Raw genomic sequence first — 22045 nt, 5'->3', positions numbered from 1 at the left:
AAACAGATAGGAGTTAGAACCGAGGGAGAGAGAGAGAGAGAGAGAGAAAAAAAAAATCAAGATTAAATTTTAGAAGCAATCCAGAGGACGATAAAATAAGCAGGTTTTCTGTCATTTTAACAGCAGAGGGCAGCAATACACAATGTCGGTGCGTCTTCTGTGAAATCCCTAGAAGAAGAACGGCGTCAGTCCAGCCCAGTTCCTGACTGCAGCCAATGTCATCGTAGCATTTCCTACACACCCTTGGGTTTTTTGGAGCTATTACGTGTGCGTCTCATTTCACATATCTCCAGTCTTTGCCTGCTTGTCGTCCACCGGTTGGAGCTGTCATTGTGCTCCTTGGTCCTTCACCCGTGTCTAGCTTTTGAAACATGGCGGCACTCAAAGCGTTGAGCCGAGCGGAAAACATATTCTTCAAAACCCTCTCAGGTTCCAGCAGAACAAAAATAAACTTCTCCCACCTCCAATTGAGCAAGGTCGGTATTGAAACGCTGACACTGATGAGTAGAATGAATTACTGGTTAAACATTACAAAGGTGTTAACATTTAAAAATTAATTAGTTAAATAAATCGTTCCACGTTCTGGGGTTTGTTCTGGGGCCCCAGAAGTTTAACGTTTTTTTTTTTTGTTTTTTTTTTTTTTTAAATTTAATTTAATTTTATTAATGTATTTATTTTCAAATATATATAAAGGATGAACTGACTTGTCACATAGCAGCAGTTGGCAGTACATTCATTTCCTTTTTTTTTTTTTTTTTTTATTATTATTTTTTTTTAATCTTTTTATTTTATCGCTGTGGGTTAACTTTTGACTGCACGGGGCACTGACCTACAACCAGTTTGAACCATGCTGTGCACACTCGAAATCTTGTGCAGCAGGAACTGTTCGCTTAATGTGCCTTACAGGTGAATTGCGTTGCACTTGCTAAACAGACATTTCAACAGGCATTTCCTCCTTGTCTCTGACTGACACCACTCAAAAAGCAAGCATGCATTGTACCACCGTTTTACTGAAGATGTAAATGTTAGGTTGTTTCATAATTTAAACGTCAAATTTCCAATGCACCACATTTATAATATCTTTCGATACAAGTGAGATCATAAAAAGTGCAAGACAGTTTATTTGAATATATTGCTGGATGGCAAATGGTTGCAAAGCCTTTACCTGATACATTCAAACAAATGGTCAAATTTGATTGTGTGCGGCGTCAAAGGGGGATTTGGATGTGAGTGCTCGGCTTTAAGTTTGTTGGTTTGTGGCTTTTCGGACAGTGAGCTGCCTGAAATCTCCACCCTTTTGTTGGAGGATTTGCTCGGCAGTTGTGCACATTTTCCTCTGCTTCAGCTGAGTATCACTGGGGCAGCCACAAAAACTGTACAAACACATGAGCTTCCCCTTTCTCCCCCCACCAAATACTGGCAGTGAGTTGAGAGACCTTGTGATGTTTCCTTTGGGCTAAATTTTTTTTTCTTTTTAACTCTTTACCTTCTTTCAACAGACATGCGGCTCTTACTTTTCTACTTCCAGCAAGAGGAGTTCATCATTCTACTCCAATCCTGCTGATGCCGTCAAAGATATCCCAAACGGAGCTACGATTCTAGTGGGAGGTGAGGCTGGTCCTGAGCTGCCTGGTGGCTGTGCTGTAGTGTTCAGTGGTAGTTCTGATTGAGAGCTTCTACAAAGAATATGCAGGGTATTATGTGCAGTGACCACCACCTTTACATCCAAGTTAAGGTGAGACTGTTGGGCAAAGCAGTTGATTATTATCAGCGCAGAGAGTGCACACAAATTCCACCACTCTTATTTATAGTCAAGTTTGCGACGACGCTGTCAAACATTTTCCACTGTGTTGCTCTTTTGTCCAGGAGGCAAAACATAGAAATCTTCCCTGAAACAATTTACCAATTTTCCTGACTTGTTAATTAACTCTACCTGCTACCCTTTGAAGGGTTCAGTAGCTGGACTTTTTCCATACCTTTTCTAATAATAATAATAACAATAATAATAATAATAATAATAAATAATAATAATGCATTTAATTTATAAGGTGCCTTTCAAGGCACTCAAGGTCACCGAACAACAGTTAAACAATTATATAAAAGTCAACATGATAAAACAATACGAAACACTGACAATCAGGTATATGCCTGCCTGAAAAGGTGGGTCTTGAGGTGGGATTTAAATGTGGAGATGGAGTCTAAGTTTCTGTGTATTCATGTGCCATGTCTCTAATTGACTAAGTGCACCCTAATATGGAAATTGAACAATTCCACCCTTCTTGTAATCTTAATACATTTCCTTCTTGTGTGTGTTTCTACCCAGGATTTGGATTATGTGGTATCCCAGAGAATCTTATCAACAGTTTACTGACAACTGGTGTCAAGGACATCACCGCAGTCAGTAACAACGCAGGGTGAGCATGTTGAGACTATCTTGCTTTATTCATGCTGGTGCCCGTGTGTTTAAAACATGCCGAGTATTCCATGGTGGTGCTTTATTTTGAAATGAATCCAACACCACTATTGTGACTCAGAGTCCCTTCTGATTTCGTGTCTTATATGTTTTTAAACCAGTTTTGCATGGTTTGTGTCCTATATCACGTTACAGTATAAAGTTGGTGAATGTGAAGTACACTAGGCATGACTGCTCCAATATTGAAATCAGCCCAAATTGTGCTGTGTCACTGCACTGAACAGAAGTGACAGTGTTTTCAGTGGCCTTTGATACTGTTCACAATAAACTGAGTGCACACCATAATGTTACTAATTAAAATATGCAAGCGTGTGTTGTTCACTCTTGCTAGATTGCTAGCCTGTCGTCCGTTTAGGATGTGAGGTGTCCGTTGTTCCATTTCCTTGGAACTGTTTCTAAGTGCCTGACTGCCCACAACATTTTCACATGCATGCATTCAAAGTATCAAGTATTTGGCACATATGATTGGGACACACTTTGTACTTTATTTTCATAAAGAAAGTGTGTATCAAAAGTGCAGGTTCAGATCTGTCTGACTCTGTCTTCTATTTAACCTCAGTATTCGACAGGGACGGCTGCCTGTCTTATGGGACTGGACTGGACATGTTCACTTTGTCATATTCTGGAAGTGTTGACCTTGTTGTTGCACATTTCAGGTTCTGTTGCATTGAACGCACTCAAACCAAGTGGTCTTCCTGAGCGGTCAGTGCTAGGTGGGGTTTGTTGGTCTGTCGGCTGATTGCAACATAGCTCCAAGTTCCAGTAAACTTTGTTATTTGCGTTGTGCAAATCATACTTTTGTATTTTGAACTGCGTATTTACCAATATCAAAGCATTACCCTCACAAAACACTTGCACTCTTTCTGGTTTGTGAATGCCGATTTGACTGGAGCTTCTTCTTCTGCTGCTTCTACTGCTGTGCAAACGACAGCTTTGCACCGTCAGCGGACTTCAGAAGTCGTGAAGGCGGCAGTGAATTCATTTTGCAGGTCTTAAACCTCTGAATAACACCCGATGTGATGTGTCTCTCACCTGCTGTGGCACCAGGGCTGAACTAGAGTTTCACTTCTCGTCGCTATCTGTGACAAATTGGTATCTCTTGTCCGTCACTCCCCTGGCAATCCACAGCGAATGGAAAGGCTTCTATTTTTGCCGGTTGCCGGAGCACAACGCTGCAAAGCAGTGTTGTGGTATTGGAAATGTGAGTCATTGTTTGGTTCTCAGACAGTTTGTATAATTTGCACACAGACTGCCAAAAACCTAATTAGTAAGGAGCTCTAGTAATGTAACGCATCCTCACTGGACCTTTGTTTCACCATTTGTCTTAATGCTTGTTTCCCTTCAGCGTGGACAACTTCGGCCTGGGTTTGCTGCTTCAGTCGAAGCAGATCAAGCGGATGATCTCTTCATACGTCGGCGAGAACCAAGAGTTCGAGCGGCAGTATCTGGCAGGGGAGCTGGAAGTGGAGCTGACACCGCAGGTTGGTCTCAGACCACATGGAAATATTTACATGAGGGTTTTTGCTCAGGCTGGTTAATCAGAAACACCCGCAGCTGTCATCTGTGCCGGTTTTCCCTTTCCTTTTTTTCATTTATTCTTTTACAATTTAGCCGTCTTGCTGTCTGCAGGCTCCTCCGATTCCGAGAGTTTTTCTCATTACAATATCTAAGGTCCATGTTAAGCACTTTATTAATGTTCTCTGACAATAATATCCATGCTTTCAAATTTTCAGACGGTTCTAATTAATCAATCTCAAGCAAAGCCTTTTTTTTTTTTGGGTTGCCAACAACCAATTTGAATGTGTGTGTTGTAAACACAGGGCTAAATATTCTGGTTTCCACAGAGATGTAGACTGAAAAAGTAATTATAGGATTGTGCTACGCTGGTTTCTTTAGTTAAAAAAAAAGTGAAAGTTAGTAGTTAATATTATCGATATTAATCCTACACTTCACTTGCTGCCTGCTGAAAACGCTGCTTTACGTCCAACAACCAAGGCATGCGCTGGACATTTTCCTGTTGAGTGCCCCTTTTCATGCGTCAGCCTTCTCCCTGCAGGGTACGCTGGCAGAGAGGATTAGGGCAGGGGGCGCAGGGATCCCGGCTTTTTTCACCGCAACGGGTTACGGCACGCTGATACAGGAGGGAGGGTCCCCCATCAAGTACAACAAGGATGGCAGCATTGCCATCGCCAGTGAGAAGAGAGAGGTGAGTCCTGCTCTGTCTGTACTGCACGATGGCCCTGCAGTCAGAGCTCATCACAAAATGCCGACATTAAAGGATCTTTGGGTTTTTTTTTTTACCGTTTTACACCACATGGTAAAAGTGGTTTGATTTTATGTTTTCTTTTTTTGTTCCCGTCATCTGAAGTGATGCAAACTGTAGCAGTTTGCATCACTTTAGCTGTAACAAACACGTGAATTTGGAAACTGACAGGTGATACTGGCAAATAACTGGGGTGCGATTCTGATATCTGCTCGTGTCTGTAATCCACTCATGGCCTTCACATTTCTTCTCAGCCCTTTTTCCTATTCTCAAGTGGATTAGTTTTTTTTCTTCCATTGTCACCTTGAGTGCATGTCTCGGAGTCCTTCTGAATGCCTCTCATTGTACACAGGTAAAGGAGTTCAATGGCAGGCACTACATAATGGAAAAAGCCATTACTGGAGACTTTGCTCTGATTAAAGCGTGGAAAGCCGACCGGGCTGGAAACATTGTTTTCAGGTAAATGGACAGATGATTGTATTGGACGGCTCTTGCATCATGCGTGTTGAAGACGTACCTCACACTTTCAGAACATATTAGTCTTGTCTTTATCAGCGGTTTTGTTTACATAACAGTGGGCTCACACTTGCCTTGTGATAAGGGCTACACAGTAGCGTGCAACCGACTGGTGTTTGACTTCGACCCTCTTTTCATAAGACTGTGGAGGCTTTATCGCATTGAAGTGCTATTAAGTTGCACAGCTGACGGAGCAGCAGATTTCTTTTGTCGAGTCTGGGATTCTATACACTAAGGCTTTTCTAAGGCTCTTAGAAAAGCCTTAATAAAGAATGAAAATAAGGAGAAGGTGGGTATAGAAGATGAGTAAATGGTAAAATGGTCAATTGCATAATTTAATTACATAATTGCTATTTAGTTTGACATTGCGATTGATTGAAGTGCTTAGGTCTAGTTAGGCCTTGAAAGTGCACCTGGTGTAACGTGAACGGGAAAAGATCACTTAGTGCAGGAATATATGTATCCACAAGGAGGCAGTGTTTTCCATTAAAACGAAAACCTGCCTACATATTTTTACTTTGAGGCATCGCGGTTGTTTTTTGTGTATATCTGCTCATTACGGTGTTATAACAGCTAATGTTTCCTGGTAATTTAAGCATGCATTTCTTTTTGACAGGAAAACAGCCAGAAACTTCAACCAACCCATGTGCAAGGCAGCCAAAACCACCATAGTCGAGGTACGCCAGTTCAACACACTGTCTGTTGCAAGTACAAACAAAAGAGAAAAGTCATCAAGCTTGTGCACTGACTAATGGCCCTTTCAAAGGAAGACTCAAATAACAGACACGGCCTCAAGGCTAAAAGCATGACGCATATTTTATATCTAGAAATTAATTGTGTGATAAATGTATGAAATGCGGTGCTCCTTTATTCATAGATTTTGAGTTTTTGCCTTTCCAGTGAGTCACAATATGTTGAGGTTTTCTCCTGATTGCGCTGGGTTTTGTGTGTCCTGCCTGCCTCCATTTAATTTCTGCGTGGTCACCCACTTGTCTGGCATTAGAAATTTAGAAGTGTGATTGCCTCCCTCGGTGTCTTCTGTGTGTGCGTGCGTGTGTGCGCGTGCGCAACGTCTCCGTCTCACTCCCCCCCCCCCAGCACGCAGCTTCACACCTCCCGTTTAAACACTGTTTGATTTAGAGAGCAGCAGGGAGGGAGAAAACTGTGTGTGAAAACCTTCAAACGAACGGCGCTGTCTGCTAATAAAATGGAGCGAAGGGTCTCTTATGAATTCAAAGGGCTTCTACAAAGCGCGCCTTTAATTTCCCCCCATAGTTGCTGAACCTGATATTTTGTCTGCTGTTAATTAAAAATGTCCAGAAGAAGAAAAGTAACGTTGACGACTGCGGCGGGAGACCCTTTTCTATAAATTGGGTCAAAGCCAACGGAGGTGACAACAGAGGGAGCAACTCTTATGGTGAAATGGACAAGAAGGATCATTTTTGGTCATGTCAAAGGCTGCCTGGGTCTGCTAGGGTTAGTGCATGCAGGAGAGCCAGGAGCTGATGTTAGTGAGGCGTCCTCGCCCCGCGGTTAGCTACCACACACGCGGTATTAAAAAAAAAAAAAAAAAAAATGTCCATGTCCTATAAATTATGACTCAAAACCTGCTCCATATATAATCAATACATTGTTTTATTAAGACTCAGCTGCATCGTTTATTATTATTGAAACATTTTTATCTTTTTTGTTGCAAAATTTAGGTTAACTTTCAGAACTTCAACGTTGTTTTAGTTGTTGGGTTCTGTTGCTATTCTTGGCCCGCAGTACACACCTCTTCCACTTTGAATATACCCTGTCCTCCACTAAGTTGAGTAAATATAAAACAAAGACTACTTTATATTTCTCTGAGAATTTACCAGTTTATTTCTGAGTGCCTTTCGTCTCAAATTACCCTGCAGCCAGCTCCAGACCAATTCTGATTTGTGTTATGACTAAAACAGATGCCTTTTTATCGGAACCTCATGCTTTGTTTACACAGTAACAGAATCAGTGCAGCGATATGAACTTTTTACTGGAAACAAAATGTCCTGCATCTCATGCAAGAGAAATTTGTTTGGGAACCCCCCCCCCCCCACACACACACACACACAAAAAAATAATGCAAGTTGTCATTAGAACAAATCAGTCCATAACACAATTTGGCTTTGGTTTGGGAGTTGCTGGCTCACAAAAAATGATTGTACCCAAACAGAATCTATTCAAATCTATGACTGACAGCAGCGTTGCTGTGTGGCACGAAAACACTGTCCTGCATGCATTTGAAGGTGACAGCCAATTTAGTGTTGGTCTCTGGAAAAAAGACATAGTGCCCATCAAAGCAAGTCTAGGTAACTTTCCGACCATAAAATGATGATTCCAAACTCAGTAAAGCGGTAGATAAACGGTTAATAGGATCAATGGTGCCGCCTCGGCAGCGAGAGGGGGGTCGTGGCGGCTGTAAACTGCACTGTGTAATTTTCACGCACGAACCCGACACGCCTTCCTGTGTCGTCATTACATACAGGACGAACCACTTGACGGCAACGTCACACGTTTATTTCGAGGCGGTTTTTACATACTTCTATTGCAAATACATACGATTTTAAATGGAACCCAATAAGTAACCTCATGAAAGGCGAAGTAATAAAAGTGTTGAACGTTTGCTACGACGTTATTGCCAATGTCTGTTTTGCATTTCATATCGGTGTTTTTCCCGGACACGTAAGAGCGCTCCAGCTAGGCGACTATTTGTATTTTCCCACATCAGTAAACTAGCGCTGCAGCGTGTTGACTTCATCACTTCGCCATTTCCACCGAAAGTTGCCTAGAGCTGCTTTAAGGCTTTCTTTTGGGGAGGGGGTTTCCACATTTAATTGTGTGTATGTGTGTGCTTGAGAAAGAATGACATCTGAAGATCAGAGGTGCGGACACTAATTACATCAATTACAGTGCACATCAGCCTGTAGAGCCACCTCATGGCTCGTGAGCATAATTGAATGAATAGAATATTGAACTGTCCTCACCAATAATTAGAGCCAAGGATGTTTTTTTGGTTTTTGTGTTTGTTTTTTTTTGTCAAGCTAAGAGGACAGAATCATCTCTCAACAGGTGGGCAGCAGCCGGGGTCTCGTTTTCCACTTTGATTCCCCCTCTGTGTTCTTATCTTTTCCGAAGTGGTCGCCCCTTTCTGCGATTAGCGGTGCAGCCCTTATCCCTGCACGCAGACTGTGGTGGCAGTAATGATCGTAAAGAAGAAGGTAATAGAAAGATTGGAAGCACCCGGGAGGCACGTGGCTCACTTTATTTAACAAGGTCTAAGATTAAGGACGGAACACAGAAAAGCCTTTGTTCTCTCGAGGTGCCAAGGAAAGAAATATAGAAAAGCTCTTCAAACAAGGAGCGTAAATGAACACGCTGCCTTTTTCTGTCACGTGCCCGTATAACGCCTGATTGAATGTTTCTCTTAATTTCCTGTTTGTTTTCCACACGACTGAAAGCGATCTCCATCATGTCACCGACTTCAGGGGAAAACAAACATTTCTGCTGCATTTAACATCGATTTGGCTGCTTTTCAAGTGAATGTGCATCATCAGTGTTGCACCAAGTGTCATTTAAAGGGTATTTAATGACATATTAGATTTGTGCTGAGTACCTGAGATCCCATTAATGCAGTCTGGACACTTTGCGTCCTGTTCATCTATCATACTGAAGGCGCCATCTTTTATAGTGTCTTTCCAGGGCACCGCACCCAACATATAGGCGTTATCTTTTGACAGGCAACTTTATTGGCGACTATAAAGAGATAAACCTGTCTGGCAACACCCATTAAGAATCTTTTTTTTTCCAAATCTGTGAAACCGAGCCTTTGCCCTCTGTACAAAAACAAATGCATCGTGAAGACCGAGTGCAGGCTGAGGTCATAAATCCTGGGACTTCCTGTCAATATTGACCCTCCTGTCTTGGTTGCCAGGTTAATGCCCAGGAACCAACAGGTGAGGTCATGGGTGTTAAAAGGCGCTTCATTTCACTCGGTGCTCAGTTTGGCAGTTCGGACCTGAGAATGGAGTGCACGCCACTCATCATATTGCACGATTAACTTGCTTGTTTTATGGGCTGGGACTGATCTTTTAACTCAATGCAGCCAGGAACACTCAAGCTGTCCAGGGGCAGGAAGTAATTGTTTTCTTTTGTTTGTTTTTTTTAAATGGGAGATGAATGTTGGGGTTTGCAGGAGGGTACAGGTGGGATTGCAGTGTATTTGTAAGCAAAGAAGAAATGCACTTTCCGTTTCCAGAACTTGCAAGATTTTAAATGATCTGTGATTCCGGCAAAATGCCAAGCTTGATTTCTCTGGTTTAGCACAATTTGAATTCGGACAAACAGAAACAGACCAACAACAAACAGTTGAAAAGTGAGTCCTTTTAAACCATAGGAAAAATCACAATTCAATGCGTGTTTAGGATAAGCCCATCTAACCTAATACACTATTCACCAAAAGTTTGGGATATTCTGCCCTGAGATGAAATTTCACACTTCAGCTTTAACTGTTCGACTCATCAGTTCACCCCAAAGCCGTGCACGTCCAGCGTCAGTGACAGTGTGTTCCCTTTCTCCCACTGATAAATGGAGGAAGTTTTTGTATTTTTCCAGCACTTTCAGTTTGGCTCTTGAGGTCATTGACCCGCCGCTGAGGGATCATTATAGTCTCTGTTCCAGTGCTCATCCCAACTCACTTCTCAGCACTTAATCAGAACCACTGGAGGCAGGAAAAGGGTGCCGGAGCATGAGATAACACAAAGGCGCTTTGAAAACAACCAGATCATCACCAGCTCCTGCCACGGTTGCTAGGCAACCAAAGTCTGCTGTTTTATTGTTGAATGCTCGAGGGCGTTCAGCTGGTCCAGCCGCTCTCTTATGGCAGGTACACTGGGAGGCACCAGTGCATTGTGGGATGCAGTATCCCATAGACTTGGTGGAAGCAACGGTTTCGCCTGCTGCTTGACTGCCACAGTGTACAGTATCAGTGTTCACCCACTGGGAGCCGCCCAGTGTTCTGTCACTGTCGTGATGCACGCGATCAGGCAGTCACGCATGCCTGAGTTGAATAAATGCACAGTGAGCCTCCTTTTCATCTTGTTGGGGACTTGCCATTCTCTTTTCCCAGGTGTGTCTGCTCACACCCTCTGTCATAATTTGTATGAAAACTGAAGTTTAGAACTAACTGGACACAATTGGAAAAAATGTTCCAGAATTTGAAGTTTGGAAAATTAACTCGGGTTTGCTTTTTGCCTATTTGTGTTTTAAACATTGCAATGTTTGATGATTATTATTAAAGGTAGTCTTTTTCCTGGGTACTTAAAGCCTTTGTCCGTTGTTTTCCTAACTTTGAATTAGCTCTTACTTGGTCTCTTGTGCTCAGGCTGCTGTTGTCAAATAGTTCAAAGATTTTTTTTTCTTTAATAAGTCCGCCCCCCTTTAATTTATGCTCACAGGAGTTCAAATGTTTTTTTGTGTTTATAAGAAATAAAAGAAAAGTAGTTTCTGTCTTAATTTTTGCCTTCAGGCTGTAGCTACGAGCGTGTCGTCTGGCTGAGGTTGTTCATCGTCATCGCTGTTTTGCAAGTGACACGTCGCTTTGGTTAAGTAGGACACGTTGGTGCCTGAAGGTGTCACGGTGTTAATTCGAAACTGATTAAAAAAAAAATCAATCATCTGAAATAGCACAGGCACTCGATTATAGCTCGTACTGCAGAAAACATCCGATGTTAGCGACTCAGTTTTAGCTTTTCCACATTCAGGCCTTTGAGACGACACATTCATTCATGACTTGGCAGCCTTGACTGAGGATAACAACTTACTCTAGTGTAGCCCTGACAGCAGGACGCATGACCAGGATTTAAGCTTATGAATAAAGTGAGGTTTAGAAAGACCTCCAGTGAGAAATATTCAGTATTTCATTCACGGAAACATTTGCAATCATTTATATCTTTTAAAAAAGAAAAATGAATGGTGGGCATTAACCAGCATTTGTACTAATGGTAACAGTGATAATAGTGAAACTACATATACAGTTTGTTGCATATATCTCAGAAAATGTCTATTAAACGACTCTAACTGCACACTGCTGATAGACATTTTTATTACAAACAAAGTAGTTAGCGGCATTCGACTTTCTTGTCAAATTGATGGAAAATGTAAATTCTACAATGCTACACTTTTATTCTGAGTCTGTTATCATCAAAGTGGGGGCGTTAAGTAGGGGCATGGCTATGGGATTTATTTTTTTTTATCTCAAAGTATTTTTTGACACAAAAGCTTAAAAAAAACAACAACCAAAAAAAGGGAATTTCCAATGATGATTGCCATGTAAAGGTTATAATTCCTTGAAGGTGCAGTCTGAACGCTGAGGAGCCCCAGCTTTTGTGAGTTCTGTACATTTGGCACAGAGAAGTCATTATAATATGTGACAATATTTGTAAATAATGTGTGTAGTACAGCTTTTAATTAAAATATCACTTGTTTTTTCTTTTTGCCAGGCTGAAGAGAGCAGCCGATGAGTAATGTAAAATGTTGCAGCTCAACATTTTAGAAATTTCACTGGCGGCGTTTGACGGTTTCTTTTGCCAAGAAGTGTTGCTGAGGCGTTGCTCAGAATTTGAAATATCATATAATTAGCATAAATGTAGGGTTAGTCGAGGGTTAGCAGATTTATTTATTTATGTATTTATTTATTGTGAAGCTGGACAGAAGAGAGACATAAGAGAAAGTCTGCGGCATAAATCCAAGTGGAAAACAGACTCGCTGAACTCACGCTCGCGCTGAAATGGCAGATTTGCATGCTACACGCCGTGACTGAGAGTTCAGACTTCCTTAGCGGCCGGCCGACTATCATCTGAAGCACGGCGAGCATATTTCCGTCCCCTTTGAAATGTAAACATCGAGAGTGAAGTGCTGCTTATTCGCTCTGTGCAGCTTTTGAGGGGCGGGAAGGAAGAGAAAAAAAAAACCAAACAAACTGTATTTTTAGTTCCTTTAACGTCGTCCAGGTTTGCATTGGCCGGCTGTCTCGCGTATGCTGGATGCGATAAAGGCTGTCGTGGAGGCGAGGTGGGCATCCGCTGAGGAGGAACAGATTGCTCGTGTTGTCAGTATTCTGGGTTAGAAGATTTAGCCTGAGCTGAGCCCCGAAAGTGGCAGCCGAGCGTGGCTGCGTAGCCAAACACACACACATGCACTGAGGAAAATGGAGTGGCTAAAAATACACAGGGGCAAACGCGAGACTGGTGTCACTGTTACCCTCATGCTTCGCCGCATGGAGCTCCACCATCTCATTCTTCTGTTACGTCTCGGTGAATGCGCAGCAGAATGAAGGGCAGAGCTCACATATTCTAGGTATTCTAAGTTGGCACCTTTCCTCTGTCTCGGACTGCAATGTGCCGTAATGTGTTATCTAGTCATACGCATTTGTCCTGTAACACAATTTTCTTTCTGTCCTTGGACTGTATTTTCCCTCTGGCTGTGTGCAGTGAGCTGTGATGAAGGAATGACTAATTTTCCGAGGTGCTTTTAATCGTGGCAGACATTTCAAGATAAAGGTCAAAAACTGGACGTTTGCCGTCCAGAAGATTTAATCACTCAAACCTGTCTGTTAAACAGGTGACTTGCAGGCCAACTGTCCTATATTACGTCCATTTTAAGATGTCTGTTTTTGCGTCCTGGACACCTGGAGAGCAACCTGGGAAGATTAATCTGGTTTTAAGATTAATCTGGTGCCAGAACTCCCTAAAAGCAGCCCGCTGTTTATAGCCTTCTACGAAGCTGTTGATTTGTTGTCCCTTCTCCATGTTTCGAAGGGCGTCGCAACACAGTGTGGCTGGAGAGGCTCCGAGTGACATCACAAAGGGCTGGTTTTCAGAACTGATGGATTTTTTTTTTTTTTTTTACAAAAGTGGTGCAAGCAAACAATGAACAAGGTTAAATTTTTCCTTTTTTTTATTCCTGATGCATGCACTTGTATGTTAAAGGTACATATGTTTAGAAAACAGTCAAGTGATTTTTGCGTACTGTGGAACCTCTCATACTTTGCCAAAAAAGCGAGTTCCTTTTGTGGAAAAGAGTTGTGACCTCCACTTTATATATACCATGTAGTCTGTTTTTTTGTTCCGACAGAAGGAACACTTGACATGTCCTGTTTCTAGCGCGGGCAAATAGCAGCGGCGGTATGGAACTGTTCCGTACCGATGCTGTGGGTTTATTCTAAGAATTTGGCAGCGGTGCCATTCAATCAGTTTGAGATTAACAGGATCTGACAAAGCTCGCCGTCGGAAAAAGCGTGAACATCCAGGAAATAGGAGAGCCGAAGCAGCGCTTGTCGTGTCCCTAGAGGGCACTTTGATTCTCTCTATCCGGCTGCCAGCTCACTTCATGCCTCGCTCAGACCCTCATTGATGTGAAAATGGGTGCACAGATAGTGGAATATCAATGTGTGCGCGCACGTGTGCGCACACCTGCTCATTTACTGCGTTATTCCAGTGTGTCTGCACGCGTGTCTGTTTTTAAATTATATTTTAATGCTTTATTGGTCCCGCCCGCCCCATGTCCACTGACCCTCACGAGCTCCAGCCCGTCCCAGGAGCCACAGCGCCTTGATGAGGGAGAACAGAGGCTTTTTTTTAATGTGCCACTTCCCATTTAAATTGCATGAGCTTGTCATTGTGCTCAGACTTTAGCCCGACAGGGCTAATTGAAAACTGAGCCCAACGCACGGGTTGATTGTGTTGGCGTTGAAACGATGACACGTTGGGTGAAAGGGGGGGGTGGGAAATGAGGGGAAAAAAGCTCCTAATGTCTGTAGTTTTGCGGACGAAGCACGCGGTGAAAACCCCATGTGATCGAAAAGAACTGAAAGGCCCGGTCGATTCCGTTCACTTCATGTCAGTTTTAGCCACACGTTCCGCAGCCTCCTCTCCCGCTTTATCGCCGCGGCTGTTTGATAACGCGATGAGCTCAGCCTCGCCTGATGAGGACGTCTATGAAAATCATCACTCTCACAAAAGACGGATCAGCCCTCCAGAGCAAGACGTGGGCGGATGTGTGGGACTGGGACTCCGTCAGAACCTCCTTCATCGCCAATCTCATCTCGCACGGCACCGTTTTTCTGCGCCGAGCGCCACAGACTGCGCCTGTATCCCGGCCGAGAGGACCAGAAAAAGGATCTAAAATCACTTTACGCTCTTGAGTGGCCCCTTGCTAACTGCAGACCAAAGCCTGCGTATCCATGACAACGGGCGAGATGAGATTCACTCGTATCCGTTGACTCTTCTCAGTCAGTGCCGAGTGCTGGGAGGAGGAACTGGAGATATGGGGAGATTAATTTGCCCCTCGTGTGAATGGAATAAATAGGTTACACTGACAGCTCAAGTGTGCCTGTGCCTCTGCCTGTATTGTCATATTTTTAAAGGCATAGTTCACCCAGAATGATGATTTCACTCAACTTTGGGACCTTTGAACTGGGTCAGCTAGCATGCATTCTGCAGCGGTGGTTTTCCGTGTTCCACTTGGGTGATTGGAAAATAGGCTGAATCTTGGCATAATTTATCCCTTTTATCCTGTTTGAAAAGAAATGATTAAATGGCACATCCTGCCCTGCCGTCCGTCCTCGGAATGGAACTCTTATGTGAATCCACTGTTAAATAACACAGGACTCTCTAGGTGCAAAGCTCAGACACTAGTGCAGACTAAAACGGGCTGCGCGCTCCGGTGGAGCTTGTGCGTCGCGCGCAGCTCCACCTCAACACCTGTGCGAGGCGCACAGGTCGTCCGTTAATAGATGTTCTCCAAGTTTCCGAGGCAGGAGAGAGCAGGTGTATCTGTCCGGGCCTTTCTGTCCCAGTCACGTTAAATCAATGGCCGCTTTCATGTGCACTGTGCTTGTCGACAGAAATAAACTTCTCGTGCTCTCTCCTTGTGCTGCTGGACACGTCCTCCGTCGGCCGGCTTCTCCCTCGCAGTCGGGAAAATGCTGCTCGGCGGACATGAGAGACACAAGCCCCTTTGTGCAAGACCGCGACGCTGCTGGTGGAAATTGAGTTTTCATGTCAGATTAGCCATATTTTCTTGTTGTCTGTAGGCTAACATCTAATCTAAAAGGCAAAGGCGTTCAAATATTAACTTATCTCGAGTGGTTGTGAAATAGCCCGTAAAATCAGCAGAGCCTGGTAAACATTGTCCTGACTGAGGGAATTCGTGGCAGCGGCCCAACCAAACCGTTTGATATGAATATAAAAAAACTGTAAAAACCCTCCCCATCAACAAAAAGTGCATTAAAAAAAGCTTCACATTAACCCACTGCACGATCATTGCAACACCAGGAGCTTGAGATTGCAGATGGACCAGAACTCCTACATCCTGCCACTTTAGATCGCGGGTCAAGCTTCCCAGGCACGAAATAAGATGAAGACTGAAAAAGAAGGTGGCGTGACATATGTGAGCTCTCCCACTGATCTCAGGGTAGTGACGAAGCTCGCCTGTGTTCGCTGCCAACCAGGACATCCAGTGAATGACGGGCAGCTGTCACCATCACTACGGGACACCAGGGTGCGGAGGCGTTGCTGGATGGCGTCAGTGGGAGAGCGTGAAATAGCCGAAATAAACTTCTATCAACCTCAAGGACTTAGCGGCTTATTGGTCATTTTGGTCAATGTTTGATGAGGGTTGTTACCCAACTGGGTCACCTGGCGGCCACCTGCTCTAAGAAACTTTTCTTTTTTACTTTCTCCAAACAGTTACCGCAGATTGCTCCTGTTATCCCCACGTACATCAATCGGATTGGCTTCGCGTAAATGCACAAATTGTTCTGGAGCAGAGTTGTTCACAAGTAAAACAGAAAATTGCCTCCCACAAATAATTTCCCCATTTCCTCTGTTTACTTCGGCGCCAAGGCATCGCTTCTGGAGGACAAACGCCAGTGTGCGGATCGCGACTAGACTAAATATTTAACTACAAACATTTTTTTTTTCTGCTGGTGCCTGAGTAAAATAAACTAAAGAATAAAAGCGGAGATGAGCTCGCTGAATGGATTCGACAGTCTGCTAAATTTCATCGGCGTGCAGGCAGAGGTTATTTTCTGGTAGCGCGCTTCCATCGACTACTGTTCTTATCCGATCTCTTATCTCCAGGGTCATGAGATTAAAGCTGTTACAGGTGAAGGTGGAGCTCAGCGCTGTGCTTCTCTGCGTAGGTGGAGGAGGTGGTGGATGTTGGGACTTTTGCCGAAGAGGACATCCACATACCCAGCATCTACGTGCACAGGGTTGTCAAGGGAGATAGCTACGAAAAAAGGATCGAGGTACGAAGCGAAAAGTGTTTCTGCTGCTGAAGTGAGCAGTGGCAATGCAATTTGTGTCCTTTTCTTTCTTTCTTTTTTTTTTAAAAATAAATAAAGACATTAAAAATGAAATGCTGAATTATCAATATGGCAGTGGCCAAATGAATTGGAACACCTGACAGTCTGAAAACCCCGTCAGGCCACCACAACATGATTTCATTTCATTTTCTTGAAAGATGCAGATGGTTCCTCCAAGCACAACCCATGTCAGAGGAAACCATTTTTTTTTTTTTTTAAGATCTGTTTGGATCTACTTTTAACTTGAATGCATTTTATATAATCGTAAGTGATAATAAATGTTTTTAAACTCATACAGAAGCTGATCACCATCAGTTACAGTGCAAGTGATTTGGCTTAGTCTGTGAAGGAATGTTATTGTGTGACAATAACCGTGAAGAAGGCCCAGAAAAACACCCCAGTCACCATGATGACGCAATTCTGTTCTTTATGGTGCATAATTGTACATGTTCCATTTGTATTATTGCTATTGCAATGGCTAATTCAACTAAAATAATTAAGACCTACATGCCAAGTGCTCGACTGGTTTTGCCAAGTACAACTTTTGTATCACTGCAGTCACTTTTGCCTAAAATCCCTTCATGTACTTCCTATTTACCCACTGTGCTGTGTCCCTGCATGCTTGTAGAAACGAACGGTGAAGAAGGGCGGAGATGCAAAGCCAAAACCAAAGAAGGACTCTGACATCGTTCGCGAAAGGATCATTCGTCGTGCAGCTCTGGAGTTTCAGGATGGGATGTATGGTATCCTTTTTTTTTTGTTGAGCAAAGCAAGCTTCACAACATGTGTTCTGAACTAAAACGAGCATCACTCGCTGGGATGATGTTGTTATATGTGTTTTTGTTAGCCCCTCAGGATCCGTTTTCTATTTACCGCTACTACTGCACTAAGGGTCGCAGCGGTCTGCTCGAGTTCATCCCAGCTGTCTTCAGGCAAAGGCTGTTTACACACTGGACAAGTTTGCCAGTTTATCGCAGGGCCACATTGAAAGACAAACAACCATTCGCACTCGCACTCACACCTACAGACAATTAACAGTTCCCAAATTGCCTCACATGCATGTTGTTGGACTGTGTGAAGAAGCTGGAGAACCCACAAAGACAACGTCCACACAGAGAGACTCCAAACCTGGGGATCAAACTCGCAACCTTGATGACCACTGCACCACCTGGTGGCTTCCGGGAACAGATTTAACCATTTTTATTCCAGCAAATGAAATGAGTTTATATGAATATGAGGCAGGCAACAAACCTAAAGCGATGGTGAATGTGAAGCAAGTGATAAGAAATACAAATAAAATTTCCATTGCATGCTCACGGTTAAGTTGTGGTTACTGTCTTTAACAAAGCCGCTATCAGCGAACCTTGGAATTGGCATCCCCATGCTGGCCAGCAACTTCATCAAGCCAGATATCACTGTCCACCTCCAAAGTGAAAATGGAATTTTGGGACTGGTGAGCCACCCGCATACATCCATCTTCCCCTTCAGCTGTCTGCGTTTCAAATGGGGTTGTGCTCGGAGCTCGTAAGGAGAGGAGCAGCCATTCATTTGAACATCGCATTGACTAGATGGGGTGCTTATTTGTGAAGTGATGGCTTTGTTATGTAACATATAGTGACAGGTTCGGCGCTTCCTCTTCCACTTTTCTTCCTCACTGTAATTATTTGCGGGCACAACCTTGAGCAGTTAATTTGATTTACCCTATTTTTTTTTTCTTTGTTTTAAAGAAAGTCTTTTAAGATTCTGAGAATTAGTTTCTCCTCTCCGCCCTTCGCCTTCTCGGCTCTCCTCTCTTCTTCTCCCTTCTCCTCTCTTCTCCCCACGTTGAACAAAATCGATGCCTCATCTAATCACAAAGATGTGATTGCGTCTGTCTCTGCCTTCAAACACCACGGCTGCTCACGTTGAGTGGCATGTGTGTGTGTGTTTGACTGCTCGCCTCTTGTTCATGCAGGGACCGTACCCCATTGAGGAAGCTGTGGATGCAGACCTGATTAATGCCGGTGAGAGTTCTAATAATCGATTCCCTGCTCCTGACAAGTAAAAACAAACATGTGTTTAAATTTCTAACCTTTTTAAATGTTAAAAGGTTAGAAACCTTTTTTGCAGAGAAGATTATTTATTTGAAATTGCTTGTCCCCCTTGCCCCCCCCCCCCCGATTTTAACAACCATGTCATCACCAAAGGGAAGGAGACCGTCACGGTGCTTCCTGGGGCCGCCTATTTCTCCAGTGACGAGTCGTTTGCTATGATCCGAGGGTAAGATGTCGCACAACACGGCCTGACTTGGGCCTGTTGGTGGCTGTAAATAATAGTGTGATACCTTTTCTGCTTAACATGATCGTTTCAGTCCTTTTTCTTTCACATTTCATTGACTCCTAATAGGGGGTGTGGTACCCCTCACCTTGACACAGCACCCTCTGCTGGCCTGGCGTAGGACTACTTCACTTTGGTTGCCTGCCTGGCACCCTCGTTTTCTCTATCTCGCCTCCTCTGGCAGTGAACTCTTTGATGCCGTTGCCCCTAGCCATTATAAACACATGGAAACTAGATTCTAGATGTTGGTGAGATGAAGTGTTCCCAAACAGCAAGGCATGATGATCTCAGCAGACGTGCCGTGCTCTCCGTTAGAAGTCATTGAACATTGAAAATTGAGTTGAAACTACGATTTTAAGGTAGAAACACGGTGGGGTTTCAGCACTAAAAATTTGGTCCAGAGGTTTCCTGCCCTCCCAAAGCAGCTACAACCATCACGAGAAGCTTGAGCACCGGACGTAGCTACAATTTGTTTCATTGGATATTAACAAATACCTGCTGTCGCCAGTTTAACGAAACAGCGGCCTTGCCAATATTCCCAAGGTCCCCCGGTTCTTATTGATCCGGCCAGCTGTCTGAGATTGCCCACCCGCACTCCCTGCAGCATCAGTTGTTTGTCCGCCCAGTGGAAATCCAATAGTGCTCACAAAGTGCCGTCTAGTCACACTGGCAGGGACAAAATGGAAACCCACCGACTGTGTGTTTGTGCCTGTTTGTGTGTCATGAGTCCAAAAATTGCTGGGAAAAAAAGTCACACAACCTCTCGAGGATTATGAGTCATGGCCACTTGAACACGTTTCTTACATCATATCTTAATTTCTTTGTTAGTTTTGGAAAATTAGTGACTAAAGGTGACTTTTTTCTTCTGTAATTATGCACAGAACCTGGCTTGAGGTGCCTAGCATTTTTTTTTTAATACAATGAATACAGGCAGTTTTACATACGTTGCGGCTGACTTTTCTGTGAAAGATGAAAAAAGGTTGATCTTACTGGAGATACAAACACATTTTCAGAGGTGGTCTTATTAAACCAACAGGAGCCAAATATTAAGTAACATTTTTATTTCGAATTTGTTGGAAAATATAACATTAGCCTGTCTCATATTAGTGCCCTTTCTGACATTTGGCAGCAATAAATTCAATTACTGTGGCTTCCGCGCGCGGTCACACCAGCGGGTACTTCACAACTCTGCAAATTAATTGAAGAGGCCTCATTCTACTTGAAGCATAACTGCAAGTAAAGCCTACATTTTGCAGTAAGGTAGTGGAAGGACTTGAGATATATCGAGGTAATATGAAGACTTGTTTATGAAAATATCTTTTGTCCACAAAGATGTTTTTTTTTTTTTTTTTTTTGACGGTGGACACTTGTGCGCTCGCAACACTGGTTCTTGAGTTGACAGCTGTCTTCTCGTGTCATGTCATTGTTTTCAGGGGTCACATCAACCTGACCATGCTGGGAGCCATGCAGGTGTCAAAATACGGAGACTTGGCCAACTGGATGATACCGGTAAGTTTTGATGTGTTTTGATGGCTTTTAATGATTTTCATACTTTGAGCATTCGTGCAGACTGAATGTCAGAACCCATCACGGCAGTAAAAAGTGGCTTATTATACAGGCTGTATAGTTGCCGTGTGGTGCTTTTGTCAAAAGAGGAATTTGCTCCTCATGCTATAAAGATAAGGCTTGACTTGCTTGATGGTTGTGCCATATAATATAACAAAAGTAAAAGCGTGGAATATTTTTCTTCACTTTCTTTGATTCTATTATGTTTGCTGTCTGTCACAGATCTTGTTACAATTTCCTCATTTAAAAAAATATCAAATTTAAAATCTGCCTAAAACCTAAAGCAGTTGCGTGAACAAGTCTATGCGTGCATATGAGTGCTGCAATAGCAAAGTCAAGTCGCCGGCTGCTTCAAGCAACACTGGACTTTTTCAACCTTAAAAATATAGTTTCCAAATCATTTTAAGGAATTTGTTGATTTGCTACAGGTCATTAAACATGCACACCTGCCTGGCCTGCAGTGGGGCAGTGTATCTTGGGTTACCTGCCTGGCGCCCTCTAGTGAGAACAATGCCTCACTGTTCAGCCACACTTCCACGCAACAGTAATGGTACCCCTTGCCTGGCGATAAGAGGCTAGCTCACGAGCCTTTATGTGTATGTAAAGGCAAATACACCAGAGTGACCAGTGTTGATGGCCGTGTTGTAGTGAGATGGTGCTGGGCAGGCAGCCAGAGTTGTACAGTTCAATACGAGGCCAGCAGGGTGCACTGTGTCCGTTACAGGGATGTTGTGAAAATGATATTTTAAAGGTCTAAAATCATTATGTTGCTTCATTTTTAATCATTTTAAAGGCACACCTCTTTTCTGTTTTCTTTTTGTTGTTTTTTTTGTTTTTTAAGCACAGAAATACATTACACATTTTTGTAAAGCGATCAGCGAGCACAGCAGTGTTGGCGAGCACAATAGTGTAATGGGTAGACAGCATCAGCACTGGATGTCTCATCAGGTCAGTCGGTTTGGAGAACACCGTGACCACACTCCTCAGTAAGTGCTAAGGTCAAGAACCCATTAAAAGCCCATTCACATTATGGGAGGGCTAATTCAATATAGCCCCCCAGGCACGCTGCCATTTTCTGCTCGACTGAAGTGTACATGAAAGGTTGTTTCAGCCCGTGCATCATAAAATATACGCACCCTTTCAAAGCACAATGTGCTGCAGCTGTTGTTCATTTCATCCTGTGTAGCTTTTCAAATGCATGACCATTTAAACAGCAGACCAATTCTGCAGCAAAATACACAAGCAGGCACCCGCACTACTTGCCCAGATTGAGTGTCCTTGTTCTTTCGTGGACCAAAATAACGACCTTTCGCACCATCTTAGATGGTGAAACATGTACAGCAGATCAAAGATGAATATGCAACATGAAATTGGAAATGTACGTAGGAGTCGTCAGTCTGTTCTCTCCATGTGATTATGTTGATTTTTTTTTTTTTTTTTGGAATGCTTTAAGTATTCAAAAATGCTGATGAACGTTATCCGCTTCAGGGCTTTGAAATGCTTTCACATCTCCACTCGACCAGAA

At 43.3% G+C, this 22045-nt stretch overlaps 1 protein-coding gene across 2 annotated transcripts in view; it reads left to right on the top strand.

Annotated features, from left to right (window-relative positions):
- The window catches only part of oxct1a (3-oxoacid CoA transferase 1a), a 38065-nt gene that overhangs the window by 1627 nt on the left and 14393 nt on the right, over positions 1-22045 (top strand). The window contains exons 1-13 of one of the 2 annotated variants that reach the window (XM_076049502.1): positions 154-476; positions 1500-1608; positions 2324-2414; positions 3819-3954; positions 4530-4679; positions 5089-5195; positions 5869-5929; positions 16474-16581; positions 17267-17381; positions 17997-18091; positions 18593-18641; positions 18825-18897; positions 20388-20463. In XM_076049502.1, coding sequence (XP_075905617.1) covers positions 372-476; positions 1500-1608; positions 2324-2414; positions 3819-3954; positions 4530-4679; positions 5089-5195; positions 5869-5929; positions 16474-16581; positions 17267-17381; positions 17997-18091; positions 18593-18641; positions 18825-18897; positions 20388-20463 — 1275 coding nt within the window. In that variant the 5' untranslated portion in view covers positions 154-371. Of the gene's footprint in view, positions 1-153; positions 477-1499; positions 1609-2323; positions 2415-3818; positions 3955-4529; positions 4680-5088; positions 5196-5868; positions 5930-16473; positions 16582-17266; positions 17382-17996; positions 18092-18592; positions 18642-18824; positions 18898-20387; positions 20464-22045 lie in introns of those variants that run through there. The other variant, XM_076049503.1, reaches the window with a different exon arrangement.

This window comes from Nelusetta ayraudi, unplaced genomic scaffold (genome assembly GCF_046127955.1).
Source record: "Nelusetta ayraudi isolate G7.1 ecotype Tasmania unplaced genomic scaffold, CSIRO-AGI_Nayr_v1 ptg000116l, whole genome shotgun sequence".
NCBI classification, from domain to species: domain Eukaryota; kingdom Metazoa; phylum Chordata; class Actinopteri; order Tetraodontiformes; family Monacanthidae; genus Nelusetta; species Nelusetta ayraudi.
Note: the sequence above shows the minus strand (reverse complement) of the source record. Positions and strands in the feature narration are given on the sequence as shown.